At 35.4% G+C, this 23,752-nt stretch overlaps 1 protein-coding gene and 1 long non-coding RNA gene across 2 annotated transcripts; one reads left to right on the plus strand and one right to left on the minus strand.

The window, feature by feature from the left end:
* Positions 1 to 2,573: 2,573 nt before the first annotated feature.
* Positions 2,574 to 9,298, plus strand: LOC125243632. Its single transcript, XM_048153405.1, has 6 exons — positions 2,574 to 2,699; positions 2,793 to 2,945; positions 3,047 to 3,190; positions 4,020 to 4,268; positions 4,684 to 5,061; positions 8,688 to 9,298. Exons 1-6 carry the CDS (start codon positions 2,645 to 2,647, stop codon positions 8,759 to 8,761), a joined length of 1,053 nt encoding a protein of 350 aa, XP_048009362.1. The 5' UTR covers positions 2,574 to 2,644; the 3' UTR covers positions 8,762 to 9,298.
* A 6,289-nt stretch (positions 9,299 to 15,587) lies between these two features.
* Positions 15,588 to 17,532, minus strand: LOC125243743. Its single transcript, XR_007179107.1, has 2 exons — positions 17,269 to 17,532; positions 15,588 to 16,574 (listed from the first exon to the last, which is right to left on the minus strand). It is a non-coding gene; the product is annotated as an uncharacterized LOC125243743 (long non-coding RNA).
* Between the last annotated feature and the right edge of the window lie 6,220 nt (positions 17,533 to 23,752).

Below are 23,752 nucleotides of genomic sequence, written 5' to 3' on the forward strand. Positions count from 1 at the left end.
AAATGTTTAAACTGGGAAAATTTATAATTTTAAGGGAAAAATAAGTTGATTTTAAATTTCATGGCATCAACACATCTCAAAAAAGTTGGGACAAGGCCATGTTTACCACTGTGTGGCATCCCCTCTTCTTTTTATAACAGTCTGCAAACGTCTGGGGACTGAGGAGACAAGTTGCTCAAGTTTAGGAATAGGAATGTTCTTGTCTATTCTTGTCTAATACAGGCTTCTAGTTGCTCAACTGTCTTAGGTCTTCTTTGTTGCATCTTCCTCTTTATGATCCACCAAATGTTTTCTATGGGTGAAAGATCTGGACTGCAGGCTGGCCATTTCAGTACCCGGATCCTTCTTCTACGCAGCCATGATGTTGTATTTGATGCAGGATGTTGTAATTGATGCAGTATGTGGTCTGGCATTGTCATGTTGGAGAATGCAAGGTCTTCCCTGAAAGAGACGACATCTGGATGGGAGCATATGTTGTTCTAGAACTTGGATATACCTTTCAGCATTGATGGTGCCTTTCCAGATCTGTGAAAGCTGCCCATGCCACACGCACTCATGCAACCCCATACCATCAGAGATGCAGGCTTCTGAACTGAGCGCTGATAACAACTTGGGTTGTCCTTGTCCTCTTTAGTCCAGATTTTAGAGTCCATTCAGAGTCCATTTTAAATGAGCCTTGGCACAGAGAAAACGCCTGTGCTTCTGGATCATGTTTAGATATGGCTTCTTTTTTGACCCATAGAGTTTTAGCCGGCAACGGCGAATGGCACGGTGGATTGTGTTCACCGACAGTTTTCTGGAAGTATTCCTGAGCCCATGTTGTGATTTCCATTACAGTAGCATTCCTGTATGTGATGCAGTGCCATCTAAGGGCCCGAAGATCATGGGCATCCAGTATGGTTTTCCGTCCTTGACCCTTACGCACAGAGATTGTTCCAGATTTTCTGAATCTTTGGATGATATTATATACTGTAGATGATGATAACTTCAAACTCTTTGCAATTTTTCTCTGAGAAACTCCTTTCTGATATTGCTCCACTATTTTTCGCCGCAGCATTGGGGGAATTGGTGATCCTCTGCCCATCTTGACTTCTGAGAGACACTGCCACTCTGAGAGGCTCTTTTTATACCCAATCATGTTGCCAATTGACCTAATAAGTTGCAAATTGGTCCTCCAGCTGTTCCTTATATGTACATTTAACTTTTCCGGCCTCTTATTGCTACCTGTCCCAACTTTTTTGGAATGTGTAGCTCTCATGAAATCCAAAATGAGCCAATATTTGGCATGACATTTCAAAATGTCTCACTTTCAACATTTGATATCTTATCTATATTTTATTGTGAATAAAATATAAGTTTATGAGATTTGTAAATTATTGCTTTCCTTTTTTATTCACAATTTGTACAGTGTCCCAACTTTTTTGGAATTGGGTTTGTACCTGTGAATCATTTATCTTTATTTTTGTAATTTTTGTATTTTTTAAGCTCATTTTTATTTATTTTTAATTTCGTAATGTTTTATTTAACAGGCAGTGAGTTCAATTAATCTGAGAGAAGGCTATTGTCTTGAAAATAACAATAAAATGTTGTTGGTGTTTTGGTAGGTTTTCACTGAAATTAGAAAATCCTAAATAATCAATTAATTAGGCTATACCTTTTATTAATGCATTGCTATTATGTTGTGGGAAGTGGTCTATAATCTTTTAAGTTCATCATCATTACTGAATCATTAGAAGTTTTGGGTTGTCAGAATGGTAGCTTCATGAAAAATATTAAGAATAAAATTCAGAGTACATGTTCATATTGTGATCCAATGTGTAGCACCTGCGTACTCCAATGCAATACTTAAGCTACTAGGTTCAGGAATGGGGGGAAGAAATATAAAATTAGATTTAAGACCAGATCTTAGATCTTTTATTAAGAATATCTACAAAAAATCCAGCACTTTACCAAGACAAACAATACACAGAACAGTCTGACAAGTAATACAAGTAAAGTCTTCTTTTCTATTTCTTTTTAATTAGAGAAATTTAAGAAGTAGTGGATCCACTTGAGTTTGATAGTCTATTATGAGTCACACTGTTTTCCTAAACCTAAGACATCAAAAGTAAAACCTCAGAATGACACATTCCAGAATATTATGTTTATAGATTATAATGACTGAATTTATATGTTCATCTTTAAAGTTGTTGTTAATAATTGCAACTCTGTTGGTGTATAGTCCTAATCTCCAGGAGAAAGTGAGTGAGGAGAAAGTGAGTGATTTTTTTTAAAAATGTTTTATTTTTTTATTATGCTTGTGAACAGTAGATTTGTATAGCTATCTACAATTCACAATATATAGCCTATCAACTACCAAGAATATATTCAATGTCATCAGAACACATAGGAAAGTACAATCAAAAAGTTAACAATGATAGATAAGAAAGATAAGAAAGGAAAGAAAAAAAAAAGCTAGAAAAAACACATGAGGGTAAGATATTAATTTACTGTGGCAGCGACGTACTTCTCAGACGTTAGTGTCATGCGTCTGTGATGCGACGTAGGCTTACCCCTTCCCTCATATAAAAGTACACGACTATCTCCTTCGGTAGGTTATCTCACTATCACCCTTCATCCTCTCTGGTTCTGCTCTGAGAACAGAATGATGTTTTGTTGGATACTGATATCGCTAATTGTACGATTTCTCAAAGCACAAGGTAAGTTGCAAATATCTTGACATATGGCGAAGAACATGAAATGCAGTCTGTATAAGCATAATTCTTGTGACCGATGTGTTCTTCTGTCATCAGAAACCCACACGGTAATTTACGCACAGATTGGAGGGGCCGTTACCATACCTAGAGATTCATCAGTAACAGCAGATAATGTTTATGTGAACTGGTACCGCGGTTCAGATAAAAAACTAGTTATCAGCAGGAACCCTCAGGGTGGGATCCAAATGGGTGAGATGCATGTTTTTACTGAGTTCATGTCTTTTATCTCCACAATAATAATCAGGCTACCATGTTTGATATAACTGCACATGTATGTTTGTCTTTTGTAGGGAAAGATGATAAAACACATGCCTCTCTGTCATCGAATTACGATCTCCAAATCTCACCAGTACAGGATTCTGATTTTGAAGTTTGGCGCTGTGAACAACATGTATTAACGTCTACTTATGTCAAGACCTACAAACTGTACCATGGTAAGACTAAGTACAGAAAGTGTGTGAGAAACAAAAAGCAAAAAAGAGACCCAAAGTTTACAGCCACAAAATCTCTTAAAGGGATAGTACACTCAAAAATTGCTTCATCCTTATGCCATTCTTTCTTCTGTGAAACACAAAAGAAGATATTTTGAAGAATGTTTTAGCTGTTTTTGTCCATACAAAGGAAATGGGTTCCAAAAGCAGCACTGGACCTCATTGAGTTTCATTATGCACAAAAAATATATTAAATAAATAAAAGTAAAATAAATAAATAAATAGATAGATAAAAATCATAAAAATATAGGCTAAATAAACAAATTTTCGTTCCTCAGAAGTCAAACAAGTTTAAATAAATGATGACAGAATTTCCCATTTTGGGTGAACTATTCTGTTAATTGCTCTCATATATTTTCCAAAAACACTTATTAAAATGAGTTTTTCTATTAGTTTCTTTTTCAAAGAGATGACTGGATGACTCTACACCTACTGCTGAGCTCGATTCAGGATGTGTGCACTGCAGAACTAGTCTGCCCCCTGTATCATAGGGCTGAACTGCAAAAAAGAAAAAAAACATGAAAAATGAATCTATGGATATATTTTATAATCATCTATCTTACTAAACTCATAAAGGCGATGATTAAGTCATATAATTTACCCACTAGAACAATTTTAATCTATAATTCTGCATATTTGGCAGTATGAACTTAAATGGGTTACTCCACTCTCACATACACTTTGATATTTTTGGCTATAACTTTACACATTACATGATAAGATTATCTAAAGTTGCATATTCCACCTTTCAACACCCTTTTCTCTATTTCAGTCACTATACCCAAAGTGCCAGCCGTGATATTTGGTGACTCTCTGTCTCTGGAATGTAAAACTGATTCGAGTTCAGCGAGGCCCAGAATAACGTGGACTCCACCTGAAAACTCTGGTTGTCCTGAAATCAAGCGTTATGGAAACACAATTTCAGTCAAAGATGTGTCCAGGTGTCATAGTGGTGTTTGGACATGCCAGGTGGAGTATGATTGGAGAGAAACTAAAGCAACAACAACTGTTTTTGTAATAGGTGAGACGCAGTTGTTAAACACTCAGTGTATTTATCCATTCATTAGTTTTCACATTCTGAGAGTTGTTTACAAAGCAATAATAAGGAATGAAAAATACACAAGAAACATAGAAGATGATTACAGTCAATATCTACAAGAATGACGAATATGGTGAAATATGTAAACTTTAGCAGAATAATGATGGAGCACTGATAAAAGCTTGTTTACTCTTATTTTTTTGTAATGCTAAATATAAATATATAAACAATATTTAATATAATTTCAGTATAATATAATGATAATTATACACTTGTTATTTAATTTGTATTGTTATTAATTATCTTATTATTTGTTTATGTTTTATGTTTATTTAAATTGCTGCTAATAATAATAATAATAATAATGTTCCCTTTATTTTCATCTCTTTTCCTCTAGACCTCTCCCCTTCTCCTCCAGATCCGATTTATACCTCTCTCTCCTCATCCTCTACAGTCAACATCCCATGTTCCCTGTCATCTAACATTCCCTGGTCCGTTTTAAATGAGACAGGCCTCCAGGGTGGTAGTTGGAGCTTCACTCCTCTCAGCGATCAAAACCAGCCTCAGACTCTCCTCAGCCTCAGTGTTGGTCCCGTGGTCAGATGGGATGTCACACCGGGCACAGACAGCAGGGTCAAGGGAAGAGAGTTAAAAGATGCAGATCTATCGATTCATAATCTGCCTGTATCAGAGAAGATCAGGGGGGAGTACAGCTGTAGCCTGACGTTCAAGAGCAAGACCCTCAGCAGAAAAGTCAAGGTGGAGGTTCTGCAGGGTAGGTGAATGACAAGTGTTGGGGGTCTAGTAACTAACCACACTACTAACTACTTTCAGTCAATATTGTGACAGCACTTCCATAATAGTGTCGTTTTCTGAGTTACAAGCTACGTTTTCCAACATGTAACAAAACATTGCTCATTGTTTCACAACTGAGTGATAATCAGATGCGCTCATCCAGGTCACCTAAACTGACGTCTCTCATGTGTAGCACTGGAATGGCTGATTCATTTTAGTCAATCGGTTTGTTCAGACACATCGTGTAAGTGAAAGGACAAAATCAGATTTGAGTGGGAGGCATAATTGTTCTTTATAATATAATATAATATAATATAATATAATATAATATAATATAATATAATATAATATAATATAATATATATTTTTATGTTGGCACAATTTTTTTTTGATTAGGGCATAAAAATGTTATACTCACATTTTAGTGAAACTTGTTTAAGTTTAATGCAGTTGTCCTGACAAATGAGGACCTCCCTCAAAATGGGGTCTCCATAATTAGCAGTTCACTGATTCATAATATATAAGGTAAAAAAAAAACATGGCCTACATAAAAACATGTTCTTTTATGTTAAAAATGAAGAAATTCATAGAAATAAAAATACTTAAAACGTTACATCAAAAGGAAATATGTATACTCCTGGCATTCATTGCATACATTTTTTTAATAATTTATTTTCTATTATTTATTTTATTTATTTTATTTGCTTTTTTAAAAGAGGACAATGCACATTAATTAACACAAGAAACAAATCTCTTATGTAAATGTGCCAGATTTAGCCATTCTGGCTAATTTTCATCTGCAGTCCCTGGCAGATGAAATAAAACAAAAAACAAAAAAGTACATACAAAACCAAAAGCAAACAAGGAATCACTATTTATGAGGACATATTTGATTATCCAATAACCACCCTTTTATCATTTTAGAGAAAGAAGCAAGCTATGTAATATTTCTTAGTTCTATGGATATAGTATTCCAAGTATGTACTGCTCTATAAGAAAATACTGACTGCCCAAAAGCACTTCTTCTATGAGGTATTATACAGTCCCCTCTAGTAGTGGCTCTAGTAGATGAATTAAAATTTTGTTTAATAAATTCATTAAGTTATTTTAAATATTCTACATGTGATTTAACCTGTCCTCGGCATGAGGTCACAATGTAAAACTGCCAAACAAAGTGTTTAAATATGCAACAGATTAAAAAAAATACATTTAAATTGAACGGCCGAGACCTGTAAGATATCAAAAAAATACAATATTTTCCATATCTATCAAAGTTGTGTCCTCACATTGCAAATCCATTATGATTTTTATAAATGAGGAACCCTTTTTTATTTCCTGCTGATTGTGGATGCCACAGTAAGACACTTAGTCCTGGAGGATTTATTTATATATATTTTTTTATTTTAAACAAACAATGTTGAAGTCTCTCTGGTCACACATTTAATATTGTCTTCTCAGTGTGATAAATTCTCTCAATATCTGTGGGATCAATCTTGTCATTTTGCTACATTTATATAGGCGGCTTCAACTGAGGGGAAAAATGGCTCCACTGTACAGCATGGATAAGAAAAATATTACATTTTTTCAACTCTGTCAGATGTCAACTCCATCAGGTTTTACGTCTGATGGAGTTGATTTGTAAGCTGCTGAAGGAATTGACAAATATATATATACAGTGGGTACGGAAATTATTCAGACCCCCTTAAATTTTTCACTCTTTGTTATATTGCAGCCATTTGCTAAAATCATTTAAGTTCATTTTTTTCCTCATTAATGTACACACAGCACCCCATATTGAAAGAAAAACACAGAATTGTTGACATTTTTGCAGATTTATTAAAAAAAAAAAAACTGAAATATCACATGGTCCTAAGTATTCAGACCCTTTGCTCAGTATTTAGTAGAAGCACCCTTTTGATCGAATACAGCCATGAGTCTTTTTGGGAAAGATGCAACAAGTTTTTCACACCTGGATTTGGGGATCCTCTGCCATTCCTCCTTGCAGATCCTCTCCAGTTCTGTCAGGTTGAATGGTAAACGTTGGTGGACAGCCATTTTTAGGTCTCTCCAGAGATGCTCAATTGGGTTTAAGTCAGGGCTCTGGCTGGGCCATTCAAGAACAGTCATGGAGTTGTTGTGAAGCCACTCCTTCATTATTTTAGCTGTGTGCTTAGGGTCATTGTCTTGTTGGAAGGTAAACCTTTGGCCCAGTCTGAGGTCCTGAGCACTCTGGAGAAGGTTTTGGTCCAGGATATCCCTGTACTTGGCCGCATTCATCTTTCCCTCGATTGCAACCAGTCGTCCTGTCCCTGCAGCTGAAAAACACCCCCACAGCATGATGCTGCCACCACCATGCTTCACTGTTGGGACTGTATTGGACAGGTGATGAGCAGTGCCTGGTTTTCTCCACACATACCGCTTAGAATTAAGGCCAAAAAGTTCTATCTTTGTCTCATCAGACCAGAGAATCTAATTTCTCACCATCTTGGAGTCCTTCAGGTGTTTTTTAGCAAACTCCATGCGGGCTTTCATGTGTCTTGCACTGAGGAGAGGCTTCCGTCGGGCCACTCTGCCATAAAGCCCCGACTAGTGGAGGGCTGCAGTGATGGTTGACTTTCTACAACTTTCTCCCATCTCCCGACTGCATCTCTGGAGCTCAGCCACTGTGATTCTTGGGTTCTTCTTTACCTCTCTCACCAAGGCTCTTCTCCCCCGATAGCTCAGTTTGGCCGGACGGCCAGCTCTAGGAGGGGTTCTGGTCGTCCCAAACGTCTTCCATTTAAGGATTATGGAGGCCACTGTGCTCTTAGGAACCTTAAGTGCAGCAGAAATTTTTTTGTAACCTTGGCCAGATCTGTGCCTTGCCACAATTCTGTCTCTGAGCTCTTCAGGCAGTTCCTTTGACCTCATGATTCTCATTTGCTCTGACATGCACTGTGAGCTGTAAGGTCTTATATAGACAGGTGTGTGGCTTTCCTAATCAAGTCCAATCAGTATAATCAAACACAGCTGGACTCAAATGAAGGTGTAGAACCATCTCAAGGATGATCAGAAGAAATGGACAGTACCTGAGTTAAATGTATGAGTGTCACAGCAAAGGGTCTGAATACTTAGGACCATGTGATATTTCAGTTTTTCTTTTTTAATAAATCTGCAAAAATGTCAACAATTCTGTGTTTTTCTGTCAGTATGGGGTGCTGTGTGTACATTAATGAGGAAAAAAATTAACTTAAATGATTTTAGCAAATGGCTGCAATATAACAAAGAGTGAAAAATTTAAGTGGGTCTGAATACTTTCCGTACCCACTGTGTATATATATATATACACACACACACACACACACACACACACACACACACACACACATTACCATTTAAAAATTTGGGATCGGTAAGATTTTTAATGTTTTTAAAATAAGTGGACCAAGGCTGCATTTATTTAATTTAAAAATACAGTTAAAACAATAATATCGTGAAATATTATTACAATTTAAAATTGTGTGTGTGTGTGTGTATATATATATATATATATATATATATATATATATATATATATATATATATATATATATATATATATATATATAAGCTTCTTGTATTTTTCAGGTCAGCTTATGGAGACCCATGAGACATACTGCTTAAAGGAGAAAAGCAAACCACTGGAAGGATTGTTGAATTAAATTAAATATTAGATTAAAAAAAATAAATAAATAAATAAGTTGTTACATCTTGTCAATCATCTGTTTAAAATGAAATATTTGTTAGTACTTAAATCTGTTGTAACCTGTGTTGGATCTTTGTCAACACAGTCAGTAAGGTTTTTGTTAATTTTGAAAGAAATATTTTATTCTTTTTTCAATTTATTTTGTTAAAATATTAAAACATCAACTGAAGAGCATATTATGTATTATTTACCCAAGGACATTGGTTGTTTAATATTAAAAAAGAGGGTAGAGAATTAAGGAATTTAGGAACTGGATTGTTCATGACAGTTTGTTTGAAAACAGAATTTTTAGAGAATGTATTTTATCACTTAGTGCCATGATTACTGAACACCATTATTACATAACTGAATACTTACACTGTTTAGAAAAAAAAATAAAATGGAGAAAAAAAAAAAAAAATAGTATGCTTTTCAGTGTGTCTAGGAGTTGACACAAGTTAAATTGTGAAGTGAATAAATGTCAATTAAAAACATTTTCATAAAAACATGTTCTATTAGCTGAAACCTTTGTCTACAAATATATCTATTTCTAATAATGTATTAAAAAACAAAACAAAAAACTAACATTTAAAATTTGAGTTCATAGTTATACCAAGTACACACAAAAGTTACTAATTTAAAAAATGTATGTATATAATTATTTAAACTTAAAGGGGTGGTGCAGTGTTTTTTTTCTAGGCTTGATTGTGTTTTTGGGGCGCAGTTTAACATGTCTTAATGCTTTGTTTTTTTGAAAATGCTGTATTTTTCATATATTTTACCTTTATTCTACACCTCTGTTTCCATTGTCATATGAACGGCTTGTTTGACTTCCTGCTTTTTTAAATTTTTTTATTATTTTTTTTATTAAACTTTCAAAATTACAGATTTCAAGAGCAACAGAACTCCACACATTTCCACATTTTTCAAGTATACAATTAAAGAACAATAGATAAAAAAAAAATATTAAAAAGGGCATCACAAACATTTAGCAAATATACAGTTCTTTGGGCTTTTCATTTTTTTGAAAACTTTATAGATTCTAAATAACCTTTAAAGACTCTTTTAAAATGAGCAAAATTGGGTTTAGAGTTATTCCATTTAGATTGATGAATGAAAAATTTTCCTGATAACAAAAACAAATCGACAATATATATTATCCTTTTGGAAAAGCATGTGAATGAAGTAAAACAGAGGACAAATTTAAGACTATGTTGCAGTTCATTTTAACACTTAGAAATGGTGACATCTAATACCAAAAGAAAGATGAACAGGCACATTCAAAAAATAAATGCCCAATAGACTCTCTTTCACCATTACAAAACGAGCAATCAATATCCAGATGAAAATGCTCTAATGTTTCTTTCACAGGATATATTCTGTGAGCAATTTTAAATGACACTTCTTTGGTTTTATTTGTTACACAATACCGACTAAGAACTCCCCAAAAATGTTCCCACTCAAATGAAGGAAACATATTAACCCAAACAAATTTAGATGGAGGAGAAGAGATATTAACAAAAAGAGATCTAATCGATTGGTTACTGCATTTATCATTAATTAAATCAAGTTTATCTAAAAACAAATGTTTACTTTACTCCCTACAGTGTTACACCAAGTACCCTGATTTCTGAATAGAGATTTTGGCAGAATTATAATTCAGGACAATTCAAGACAATACAATATTCTTTAACACTTAAATTTAAGACATAGTTCATTAATACTCAAAAACTGACCATCAGAATTCAACAAGTGACCAACTAATAATATATCAGACTCAAAACAATGTCAAAAAAATAAAGATTCTTTTTGGTGTGTGATATTCTTGTTATTCCATATAAAAAAGAAGTGAGGAGAGAAGTTGTGCTTAAAAGCCAAACACCACGTTAAAAGGACTTGCCTGTGAAAATTAGATAATTGAAGAGGTATTTTGTTAATATGAAAACTGTATCTAAGAAAAAAATGTATACCACCAAGGGTCAGGGTTCTGTCACTTCTGTCTAGTTTATTTCTTGGTTTCGTGACAGACCTCTGACACTCCCGTTCTTGTCCTGTTTTTGTGTGAGCGTACAGTCTCAAGTGTTCTCGAGCCATGCGCTCTCTTGTCTGCGTGCCTTGTTTCATGTTGGGAGCGTGGCGTTCGGATCCCGGCACGGTCCAGTCCTGTCTTTTATTGTGAGCGCACGGCCGAGTGTTCCTTCACTTGCCGTGCGTTCTTGTCTCATGTTTTGTCTCTTGTATTGTCATGTTTTGTTTCCACCTGCCGCGTGCTTTCATGTTTTGTCTTTTGTGTAGCACGCAGTCTGTGTTTCACGGGCTGCGTGCTCTCATGTTATCTTGTTTTTGTGTGAACACGTGGCTTATGAGTTTTCATAGTTGCGTGTTCATGTCTTGTCTTGTGTAAGCACATGGCTTGTGATTTGTCTTCATTGGCCATGTGTTTGTTTTTTTGTTTTGTTTGGCGTGAGCACATGGCTTGTCTTGTGTTTCTTTGTGCCATGTGCTCTCATGTCTATTGTCTTGACCCCGCCCATCTTGTTACCTCGTTATTGGTTGATTTGCCCCACCTGTCCTCCCTCATTACCTGCCTTGTTTGCTCTCCTATTTATTCCCCTTGTGTTTGCAGTCCTGTGCTGGTTCGTTGTCATATGTTTCCCTTTGTGCAGCCAAGTCAAGTCAAGTCAAGTTTGGCAAGTCTGTTTTTCCCCCCATGGGGTAGTTTTTGTTTTATTTTTATTATTGAATAAAGCCTGCATTCCTGTAACTGAGTCCTCGCTCCTTTCACCACCACCAAACCTGACACCAAGTTGTTTAAATAAATGGTTAGGGAAAATATTCCATATAGAGCAATTATTTTTAATAAAATTTTGTAACCAAATTTTTTTAAAAGTGCTATTCAAAGTCGTAAAATCCACAACATTTAAACCACCCTGATAATATGGAATGCATAATATATTTTTCTTTAAATAATGAGGTTTGTTTTTCCAAACAAAATCAAATATTAACTTGTCAGACTCTTTGGTAAATGTCTTGGGTACAAATAGAGCTTGGGAGATACATGCAGATGTTGACAAACCTTCAGATTTAGACAGTAAGACACAGACAAATCTCTCTGCAACCAAGAGTTAAATTTTCTTTTTGTACTGTTGAGAATTGGATCAAAATTAAGAGAATCACAATAAGATTCATCTTTACAAAGTTTTACACCAAGATATGTGACTACCTCCTTAACAGAAATTCCATCAATTTCATCAAAGTTAACACTTTTAACATTTGCTAACATTAAGGTTGAGACCAGATACCTTAGAGAAATTATTTATGGTACCAATCGCTTTGCTAACCTCTGCAGCATTTTTTAAAAAGAGTGTTGTGTCATCGGCCAGCTGACAAATTTTTAATTCATTCACAAAAATGTTAACACCTTGAAAGAAATTCATATTTACATAGCAAGAAAGAACCTGTGTGACAAGCAGAAAAAGAAACTGAGAGACTGGACAGCCCTGTCTAATGCCCCTAGAGAGAAAAAACCTACAAGAAGTCCCCAGAGCTGCTACATTCTGTGTACAATTGCCTTTCTAAAAAAAGATTCCAAATTTAAAGTATTCTAATGTTGCGAACATGAATTTGTGCTCCACTGTATCAAAGGCTTTATTAAAGTCAATAAATAGTATTAGGTTGTCATCATCAAGAAGGTGACATCAATAAAATCAAAAATAAGACGAATATTGTTGCATATATGTCTCCCTTTCATAAAACCTGACTGAGACTGATCAATTAGGGAATCCAAACCTAATTTCAGCCTGCTGGCAAAAATAAGAGAAAACAGTTTGGCATCAGTGTTTAATAAGGTTGGGTCTCCACCCATCTAGAGATAGAATATCCTTATTTGGCTTCGGTATTAAGGTAATTACACCCTGTCTAAGAGATGGAGGTAAAATGCCATTCTTTATAGATTCATTAAACATTGCTAAAATAAATGGGGAAATGGCATCTCTGAAAGTTTTAAAGAATTCATTCGTAAGCCCATCATTACCAGGAGATTTGTTGTCCTTGAGCTTCTTAATATTGTCAATAATTTCAGTAATACAAAGTTTTTTCTCACAAATGCTGCCAAATTCATCGTTAACAAAGCTATTATCCAATTTTTCTAAAAAGGACTCCATTGAGGGATACTGAATTTCAGAGCTAAAATACAAAGTTTGATAAAATTCTTCTATATATTTTGAAATTGTACACTCTAAAAACTAATTCAGGGGACCTTTAGTCATTACCTAAATATATATATTGTTGTGAAATAAAAAATCAAGTTCTGAAATGCTGTTAGACTTTTTACTTGTAATTGTTATTTTATTGAGCTTGGATGACACCCAAATTATGCCTATTGATTTTATATACTATCATGACTTGTCATAGTTTAACATTTTCAGTTAATCAAAAATGTATTTAATTTTAAGTTCTGTTAATGTAAAATACAATCTGATGACGTGTAAACGTGTTTCATTGTTTTGAGTTGTATGCAGGGGCGGTCTGGCCATCTGTGTGATCTGGAGAATCACAGAACGGCCGGTACTCCAGGACGGCCGACGGGCCGGCCCACCACCCGTCACGCACGCAGTCATCACCTGTTTTTTTCCCCCACTAATCTGTTTCACACTCCAGTACTGTAGGTGGCAGAAATGCACCTTTAAGTTGTATGCCAGCTGCATTGGCCGTGGCTGCCAAGTAAGGAAAAGAAGAAGTGGAAGAGTAGGAAGAAACCAACAGCAAAGACGTTAGATAGAAGAAGCATAGAAACAAACAAACAATATGCATAACGCGGCCGCTGGTAAAAAACGGAAAGAAAAGGGTGGGGCTGAGAAGGCGAGAGAAAAAAATTGCGGAATTTAGATACTGAAGCCACTATATGAGTATTCAAGTTAATCTAGAATAATATGCTTTTAACACAACATCTAGTCAACATCAGTGCTATGCTATAATTTGGATGGTATAGTATCATGAGCCACAATTAAAGTCTTGTGACACTCATGCCAGGCGTTATTGTTGTTGTTGTCAAGTTTCCGCGCCGATTGCTTTGGGCCGGGCCTAGTCAAAGTCCAGGGCCATTTTTTAGTCCCAGTCCGTCCCTGGTTGTATGAACACTTCTTTTAATTTAGACGAACTTAAGTTAAGTGAAACTGGGCTGGGATTTATATTTCCCATCATGCTTTGCCCATGGCACTTGAAAGGGAGAGTAAATGCTAAAATTAAGTGTTATATAATGTTTTTTGCACAAGATTAATGGTAACGGAGATTTAGCAGTAATTAGTGTTTTGTTATGCTAATTTAGAAGAGTTTCTGTTAATGTGGGTTTTTGGAGATTTGCCATCATGGTGACAAGTGGTGCTTGGTAAGTTCATGTTAGAAATGCATTTTATTGTGTCCAAAAGCGTCTTCACCTTACTTAAAACATTATGTTGGATCAAATTAAATAGTTGCATTCATGTTGACAATTATTAAGTTCATGTTACTTAGAAATGTTTTTTTATTGTGGCAAAAAAATGTCTTCACCTTACTTAAAACATTATGTTGGATCAACTCAAAATATTGCTTTGAATTAATGTAATTCTCCCAATTGGCTTAAGTTAAAAATTCTAGTGGAAAACGTTAACATATTTTTTTTTGTTGAACCAATGTTTTATTTTTTAGAGTGTAGGTAAATCATCTGTTACAGTGTTATTTATGCGTAATTTATTAATTGATAATCTTTCACCATTTCTTTTTTCCAAAGAATAAAAATATCTTGTGTTTTTTTCACCATGTTCAAGCCACTTCCTTCTGGAGCGTATGAAAGCACCTTTTGCTTTCTCCTCATACAATAAATCCCCTTGTAACTTTCTGAGATTTTGAGTATCTTCTTCTGTTAAATCTGTTCTATCACACAGGGCACCAAACTCTTGAATGATGGCTTGCATTTTGGCCTGTTTATTTTTGGCAATTTACTCATTTTAATTGCTAAACATCTTACTTTATATTTTTATAATGTCCCAATGCAGCCCATATTGGTTAGTAATTAAACTCTGTTTATAGTATTTATTAATTATTCTTAAGACTTCCTGTTTATCATCATTTAATAATAAAGAATTGTTTAAAATCCAGTATCCACTTCTACTCATACTGTCATTAGTGGTAATGAAAATTTGAATAGATTTGTGGTCTGTAAAAACTGCAGGATCAATAGTAACGTTGTCAATTAATGATGTCAACTCCTCTGAAATTGACCATAGATCTATACGAGACTGCAAAGACAAATCAATATTTTGCCATATACATGAGTTTTTGGGGGTTCATTTTTCACCAGATATCAACAAGTCCTAAATTATTGCATAACCCAGGAATAATTTTGTTATTAACATCATCTTTTACTCCTTTTGGAGGCCATCTATCTAAATTATTATCTGGGACTACATTAAAATCACCCCGGGCCCCAAGTATAAATTTTGCGTTCACGTATTTAGTAGATAGGTCTGAAATGTGTTCTTCTAATTCATGAAGTAAAAGCAAATTTGTAGATTTGCAATTAGTACCATAAATATTAGCAATAATATATTGTTTATGAGAGTCCTGTAATATGAGTATTAGCCGCCTTCCATTATTATTACTTTCGTTATGAAGAATTTTGCCCCTGAAATTTCCTTTGAGAATAGCGACCCCTGCTGATCTATTTGTACCATGACATAACCAAATGTCCTGACCCCATTGACTTTTCCAAAAATTATAATCATCCTTTGAACTATGCGTTTCTTGTAATAAATTAAAATCAGTCCTTTTATCTTTCAAAAACAAAAACACAGCCTTTCTTTTATTTATATCACAGATGCCCCCAACATTAAGAGAAACTAATGAAAAAGACTTTTAGAGATTAGAGATAACTTGAACAACTGCTATAAACTCGTTTACCAAGTAGAACAAACAATTCCCGGTTCACAGGATTTGTCCTCTTGAGGATGCAGCCTTCGAAATGAAATGAAATGAGACACAGCTTTTGTCTCGATGCTCTGTCAGTGGGCACCAAATCCTCCTTGAATTGCAACTTGCTGGTCTTCAAGTATTCGCTGTTTTTTGCTGCTCTCCAGAAAATATCTTTCTCAGATCGTGAAATGAATCGAATGATCACAGGCCTGGCTCGCTGGTTCTCACTATTAAGCCTGCCCAGTCGATGAGCCACAGTCGATGAGCCACATCAACTGTGCTCGTGATGATGTTAATAACACCTCCTTGACTCTGGCTTTGACATCCTCTTTGCTATTCTCCGACAGCCCCACCTCCTTGCATAATGTTCTGTGTCGGACAGTCTCTCTTCTAATTTCGCAATTTTCTGTTCATAAGCTTCATGTTTCTGTTTGTGAACGTCCATTTCAATGTGAAAGCTGCCCACTTCGTTGTATATGCAGTCCACTTTCTCCTGCAAATCTTCGACTAGCACAGCATTTTCGGAGACTTTTCAATTCAATTCTGTCCAATCTCTCGTTAATTAAGTTATACAAATCAATCATGGCCCCGCCATGGCTAAGGTAAAGGCCAACTCAGTTCAGTTCAGTTAAAACTTCTTGATATTCACAGTGTAAAAGTAGATAGAGTTCAACAATTAAACACACAGTTCATAAAATATATTGTTTGTCGTCAATTCATAATAAAAAAAATTATGTTAGAAGGGTAAAAAACGGAAAACGTAACTCCACTTAAAAAAGATCGTCTTCACCTACCGCCATCTTGACTCACCCCTGACTTCATGCTTCTGCTTCTTCCGCTCCCTACAAAATATGCAATGTGCTCAGATTGGTATTTTTCATATATTTTACCTTTATTCTACACCTCTGTTTCCACTGTAATTTGAACGGCTCGTTTGACTTCCTGGTTCTATGAAGCCCCTCCCTCCAAAATATGCAGTGTGCTCAGATTGGTTAGATTGATTAGCTGGCCCAGTGTATTGTGATTCGCTGAAGCGTCCGGAAACGCCACGCCCCCTACCATTAGTTGCTTCAGTGGAAATGTAAATAATGGTGTCTATATTGTTGTATCAAATTGAGCCAAATCAGACCCAGATGAAGAGTGTAAAGCAGAACGTCTGCAATCGCAGCTTTTAAAGGATGTTTATGAATGGTATTTCAATTTGTATTTGTCAAAGTGTTTAGATATGCTGTCACTGCTGTTTGTTAGCTTTCAATATACAGTTTTATCCTGATTAAAGCTTTACTGTAGCCGAATACATGACTGAGTAGTAGCATTTTTGTAAAGGTAGCGTATAATTTATAGCATAAATTGTTTGTCTATGAACATAGAAGTTTGTTGGTGTTTGTTAGAGAAGTATATACTAGAATTTAGCTAACTGGTTAGCGAAGCAAAAACACGGTCTTTGTTTCCGTCCTTGATGCAACCAAAAATAGCAACAGAACTATACATTTAAAAGACATGTTCAGACATGTTCAAACAATAAAATGTACTTACAGTTTGATGCCCATAAACAGTAGCTTCTGCTTTTAAAGTGGGAACTGCTTCTTTCAGTAAAAGCCTTTGTGCAAATCCAGCACTGAACTCATGTAGATTCTGGAAGCTGTCTTCCACAGCGCATCCAGTGTAGAAAATATCATATAAGCTGATGCAGAAACTTGGCAAAATGAGATCCAGGCAGATGATAAAGTTGATGAAAAATTATTTATTCATTACAATTAAATTTAGCCTCACACGCTAACCTTAATCGATAATGAAAAATACTTGATAAAAACCAAAAGGTAAAATAACAACCATAAAGAAGCAGTCAATAGTTAATAATAACATTTAGAGTATTGTAAAATTTAGAGTATTGTATCTAATAGATGAAGATCAAAAAAAGAATTAAAACATACATTTGCAGATGAGAGAGAGAAGCAGAAGACAAGGAGAGCAAAGGAGGGAAAAAGCTGAATTATCAACAACTCAGTCCATATTATACCATAAGTATACAGGGAAATTCCCAACCCACACAAACTGATGTTTTTGTTCTAAACTGATGTTATTGTTCTAAAAGAAGAGGTTAATTTCACCCATTACGTCATCCACTGGTCCAGTGTCAAAAATAGTTGTTTTAACCCCTATAGGGAATTTTGCAAATCTTACATAATTAAATGTCAGCAAACATTAATTCTGAAAAAACACTACTTCTGCAGCACTTGGCAGGCGTCCAATGTATAACCACAAACGTGTCAGCATGACCTGGCTGTCACACTGGAGCACTTGAAGAACAATTGAACATAGCAATCATACTCTTAAATATAAAATAAATATAAGGGTACAATAACAAGTAAATACTTGAAAATATGATAAGAATTAATCTATAAAGTATGAGTACATAAATATAGGAAATCAAAAGTGAAACTGATAAATCATAAGCCATAAACGATTAACATAAATATTAATAAAAATGCATGAATATGAATATTGACCATTTCGGATCCATCAGTCCCCCACTTGAGTCTTGAGAGACTCATTACAAAATTGTCAAAAGATATGAAATGGATACCGAATAAATTGAATATAAAAGCATCACATCTAAATGAAGCTGCGGGTACCTCTCTAACCCCAGCTAACTGCATAAAATATTGACTGGAAGCCTTCACCAGGCTGGTCCGACGAGGGCTACTAGAAAAACCCGACCCCGAACGTCCCCTGGACTTTTGCTGGGTTGAGGACTTACCGCAACTATCAGGCGGATAAAATTTCTTCCATTAGTCTTAAATTGTTAGTTTTAGTAAAGAATCAAATTAATTTGCCATAATAAATTGTGAATTCAATATCAACTAGACCCAAATAAAAACTAAGAAAAATTACATAACATCAGATGTATCACACAAATAGACAAATTAAACAACTATATATCATTTGATAACCCTAAACAACTCAATCCTTCAAAGTCTCAATCTCTCCATTCTGTGCTGCAGCAGTAGGATGATGTAATCAGTTTCAGTCTTTCTGTGGACTTCCCCTTGTGCTGCAGAGCACTGAGGTGCGTGCTCGTCGATCCTTCCTTGGTTCTGGGACACTCTTGATCAGGTGGAGCAAACATTGGGCTTTTAAGCCACCAGTTGAGTTTACTCATTCTCTTCGTTGACCCTCCTAACGGACACTTCCTTTCCAGTGGTCACAATCAGGCGTCACACAGGAAGAAGAACTTGTTTGATGAATATACCACACATAATCTCCTGATTACATCTACTCGTACTGAACCTAGACATGGAGAAGATATAACGCACACAAGGAAAAACAAAACAAAAACAACAACCACACAAGACAACAATATTGTCGTTTTTCACATGATTAACAATACATTAGCACTCGGATTAGGATGAATTTCAGCAATCAACAGCACGGCTTTGACCTGTGAATGAATACCCTGTAATGTTTTTGTTAGAGACAACAGATATTTACACATCACCCTGTCCAGTCCTCCTTGGGGTAACAAAACCTGTGAAAATTCATTTGGTGTGAGAGTTATCCAGGGCTGTTCAGACCATGATATTCCTTTATCTGGCAATATCATACATAATTAATTTATTGTAATATTATTTTCTTTGTTGATTAAATGAGTAAATAATTTCTTATTTTTACACAATAATATAATATAAATTCCTCTACCTGGATAACACTCATCCCACCTTCAACATGTTAATAATCACAAAACAATACATTATACATTCAGAACAGATTCAGTTCATTCAATGGAACTCATCATGACATGCTGGAAAGAAAAGTAAAGTTAGATGTGGGGTAAACAGGACAAGATTGCTTGTTCTGCTTTCCCAAAGTTATTTTCCCCTGCGCAGGTGTGGCATTGTTTCATTCTGCCACAATAACCCAGGTCAGGATTATTAGCCAAATTCATCCATGACCATTATTTCATTAGGCATAATTCATATAATGTGCCCATTTTAGAAAATTTGAATACAGCTGTTTATGGCATTTTTCTTTGCCTTGGTGCACCATCACTCACACACACACACTTTCACACTTTTATGTCTCTGGCCAGAGTATAATTTTTTTGTTTTTGTCACTGCATATGCAAACAGTGAACTAAATGGGGAATAGATATTGTTAAGGGTGGAATACCACCGAGTCCAATCGAATCAAACTCTTTCGACGATGTTGAGAATGATGAAACATAGGCACTGTGGCATTCCCCGCGCAACGGTGTCTAGGTTTTTTTTTTTTTTTTAATGATTTAGTCAGACGACGTTTGTCACAATAGAATTGATTTTAACACAGCAAAAACAAACACCAATTTTAAAGAAATATATATATATATATATATATATATATATATATATATTTTTTTTTTTTTTTTTTCAAGCCTAGGCATGCCACGAATAAGAAAATTAATTTCGCAAATATATTTTATTATTCATCTATGAAAAAAAAGTATCCTTTCTACAGTTGCTCATGAGCTGTTCTAATAATAATAAAAAACTGGAGATCTCATAATTTTGGATCCATGGTTAACCATAATCATAATCTCTGATGACAGCATTGTGATGAAATAATTTGAGTTTTTTTTTTCTCATTATAACTAAGATGGAGTGACTAATATCATATCTCTAACCTCCATATTCTATTTAAGAGAACTATGTAACACACATGTCTGTCCTGAGAGCAAAGTTTAAACTCTCTTCATTGCACAACATTCTCTAACTAAGTCCAAACCCAGTTTAACTGAACATCCATCAAGCCAACACTTAACTTCCATTTCATAAAGGGTTGGACTGGTGCTTATCAACAGAAAAGTGCAGTAGGTTAACAAAATCAAGAACTGCTATGAGACTATTATCAAGTTGTAAGTTGTGATGACAAGTCTAATTTTGAAGCATTCTCTGCAGTGATCACAGTAAAGGCAGTACCTGCATCCACACACGAGGAAGAGAGGAAGTCCCCCACTCGAAGGGTCAGTTAGTCAGTTGAGCCTGTTTGGCAGTTTTAGTGTCCTCCTTCATCCAGTACGTTGGGTCACTCAGTCTGTCATGAGGACCAGGTGGAGCATGAGGTTGACTCTGAATGCAGCCGTCTTTTTCTCTCTGCATCATGGCAGGATGTGTTGTTTCTGCATTAACTCAGTCTTTTCGTTGTCAGCCCTGAGATGTTTCAGCTTCCTCTTTCAGGGGTTAGCTGGAATCAGGGGTGCGCTAAAAGCCCATCAACGAGGTGCCTGCGTTTCTCTGCAGCCTGGGTCTTTGAGTCTCTTTTCCCCCACTGGCATGCACAGTCCATTCACTCTTGTTTGTGTTGGGACATCTTCTTCTGGAAATTGAACACTCAGAGAATGCATAAATCAAATTGACCCCACATAAATTGTCATCACAACCGAAAATGAGCAATCTGCTCAGCTTTTACTTATTTTAAGAGTCTCATCCAATTGATAACAGCAGTTCTAGATTTTATTTTTAATAAAGCAAGTTCTTCCTTGCAGAAAATAGAGCAAGCAATTTCTTCTTTGCAAAATGCAGAAAAGAGCAAACTAAACTATATTTCTAATTATCTGTAATTCTAATTTTATTAACATATAGATTATACTCACAAATACAGCAAAATCAAACAAAACAAAAACAAAATGAAACTTTTCTTATTTTACCTAAATCAATTTAATATTAACTTAGTCACTCAATCTTGTTCTCATTCAACACAATGCAAAAGTTATTTCCATTAACACTTACTAAAAAAAAAAAAAAAATCTCTACAATAGATACAATTTCAAGCTGTCCACCATGGATTATGAATACATATTTAAGACATCTTCAAATCACTGATAACAGAATATATTAACCTATATTTTTGCTTCATTCAGTTAATATTGTACTATTTATTAATTTCTCTTTTAAGTAGCTCCACATTTCATATATATATATAGTATTTTTCTTTAACCTTTAACCTATCTGAGACAATGCATAAAATAATAATAACAAAACAAAACTAATCAGCAGAATTATCGAAGTACAACTGTACATATCATATCACTAAAATTTGGAATACAATACGTTAAAGATAGCAGCACACTCGATCTAACACAGCTGGGACAGAACAGAGCAGGAACTCGAAACTAACTTCACCTCATCAAAGTGACTTGGAGGAAATAGTGGCAAATAGCCATTAATTGATTTTTTTTTTTTTTTTTTTTAAGCCTATTTACAATCCAATCTCCTTTAGAAGACGGACATTCACATACAAAAATAATTGCTGATGTGCTGCTCTGCTTTGACACCCACTCTGACAAGATCGAGTTATGTAGGACATTTTAAAAGTTATTTAGCATTTTAGGGTTTTTAGTGCCTTGCAAGGACTTAAGAACACAAAAGAATAGGTCATGACCGAATATAACTTCATCTATTAGATAAAACACTCAAGATACCCAAAATTTGTGGTTGAACACAATGTTAATGATTTTTCTTTCTTCTTTTCATACAATAATTTCTACAAATTTGCACACTTTAAATTTCTGCTTTCTGGATTTAGACAATTTCAATTTCTCTTGGATTTAAATTTAAAAATTGCTATATTATTTGCCAATGGATCTCAATTCAATAATTCAGCAAGGCCAGTCTTTTCTTGTTATCGTAATTGCAGAGCCCTTTTTAGAAGCTTCTACCCAAACACGAGTTGACTTCACAGACTTTCAATAAATCTACTCAAAAACACAGTCTCACCCGAGGATTAGCCTAAACGGGGAAACAAACGGTAGAATATATTGATATCAAACAACAATAATTGTCATCCTCGCAACAGAGCTCTCCCTCACTTTTCTCCCCGTATTCTGAATATTTCAGTTGATAATTCAATATCAACACCAATCAATGAATATTCAGTAATTAAACTCATCGGGGTCCCGGATTCGTGATTATTTCTTTGGCTGCAGTCCAAAATTATTGAAATATCACATCCTCATTACAGCAGATAGCTTCAAGGCTCAACAATTCGAAAAACAGCAGACTAGAAACAGAGGGTTTTTCTACTCACCTCTCTTTTAATCCTTGCAGTGCAATTCATTTATTCATTCATTTTTTCATTTGGCAGACGCTTTTATCCAAAGCGACTTACAAGTGAGGAATACAACAAGCGAGTCGTCATGACGAGGCAGATAGACAAGAAGTGCTCATAATACAAGTTATAGGCAGTGCTCAGATTATCCTAAACTACAATAGAGAGGGATTAGAGGAAGTGAAAGGATAGGAATAAGAAGGGTTTTTTTTTTTTTTTTTTTTTTTTTTTTTTTTAAGATGAGGTTAAGTGCTCACAAAAGAGATGGGTTTTCAGCTGTCTTTTGAATATTGCCAGGGATTCCGCATTCCGGATGGAGGCAGGAAGATCGTTCCACCAGCAAGGAACAGTGAACGAGAACGTTCTGGAAAGTGATTTTGTGCCTCTCTGTGATGGTACCACAAGCCTTTGCTCCTTTAATGAGCGCAGGTTTCTGGTAGGAGTGTAGACTCGTAAGAGTGAGTGGAAGTAGGAGGGTGCTGAGCCTGTGGCAGATCTGTAAGCAAGCGTCAACGCCTTGAATTTGATGCGAGCAGCAAGTGGTAGCCAGTGAAGAGAGATGAAGAGAGGCGTGACGTGGGCTCTTTTGGGCTCGTTGAAGACGAGACGTGCTGCTGCGTTCTGAATCATTTGTAGAGGCTTGATTGTACATGATGGCAGTCCAGCCAGAAGAGCATTGCAGTAATCAAGCCTAGAAATGACCAGGGCCTGGACCAGAAGTTGTGTTGCATGTTCTGTTAGAAAGGGCCTGATTTTCCTGATGTTGTATAGTGCAAATCTGCATGACCGAGCTGTCTTTGCAATGTGGTCTTTGAAGGACAGTTGGTCATCAAGGATTACTCCAAGATTTCTGGCCGAATTTGACGGGGTAATTGAGGATGTACCTAGCTGGATGCTGAAATCGTGATTTAGAGTCGGATTGGCAGGGAAGACGAGA

Source organism: Megalobrama amblycephala, linkage group LG13, assembly GCF_018812025.1.
Source record: "Megalobrama amblycephala isolate DHTTF-2021 linkage group LG13, ASM1881202v1, whole genome shotgun sequence".
In the NCBI taxonomy this organism is placed as follows: Eukaryota; Metazoa; Chordata; class Actinopteri; order Cypriniformes; family Xenocyprididae; genus Megalobrama; species Megalobrama amblycephala.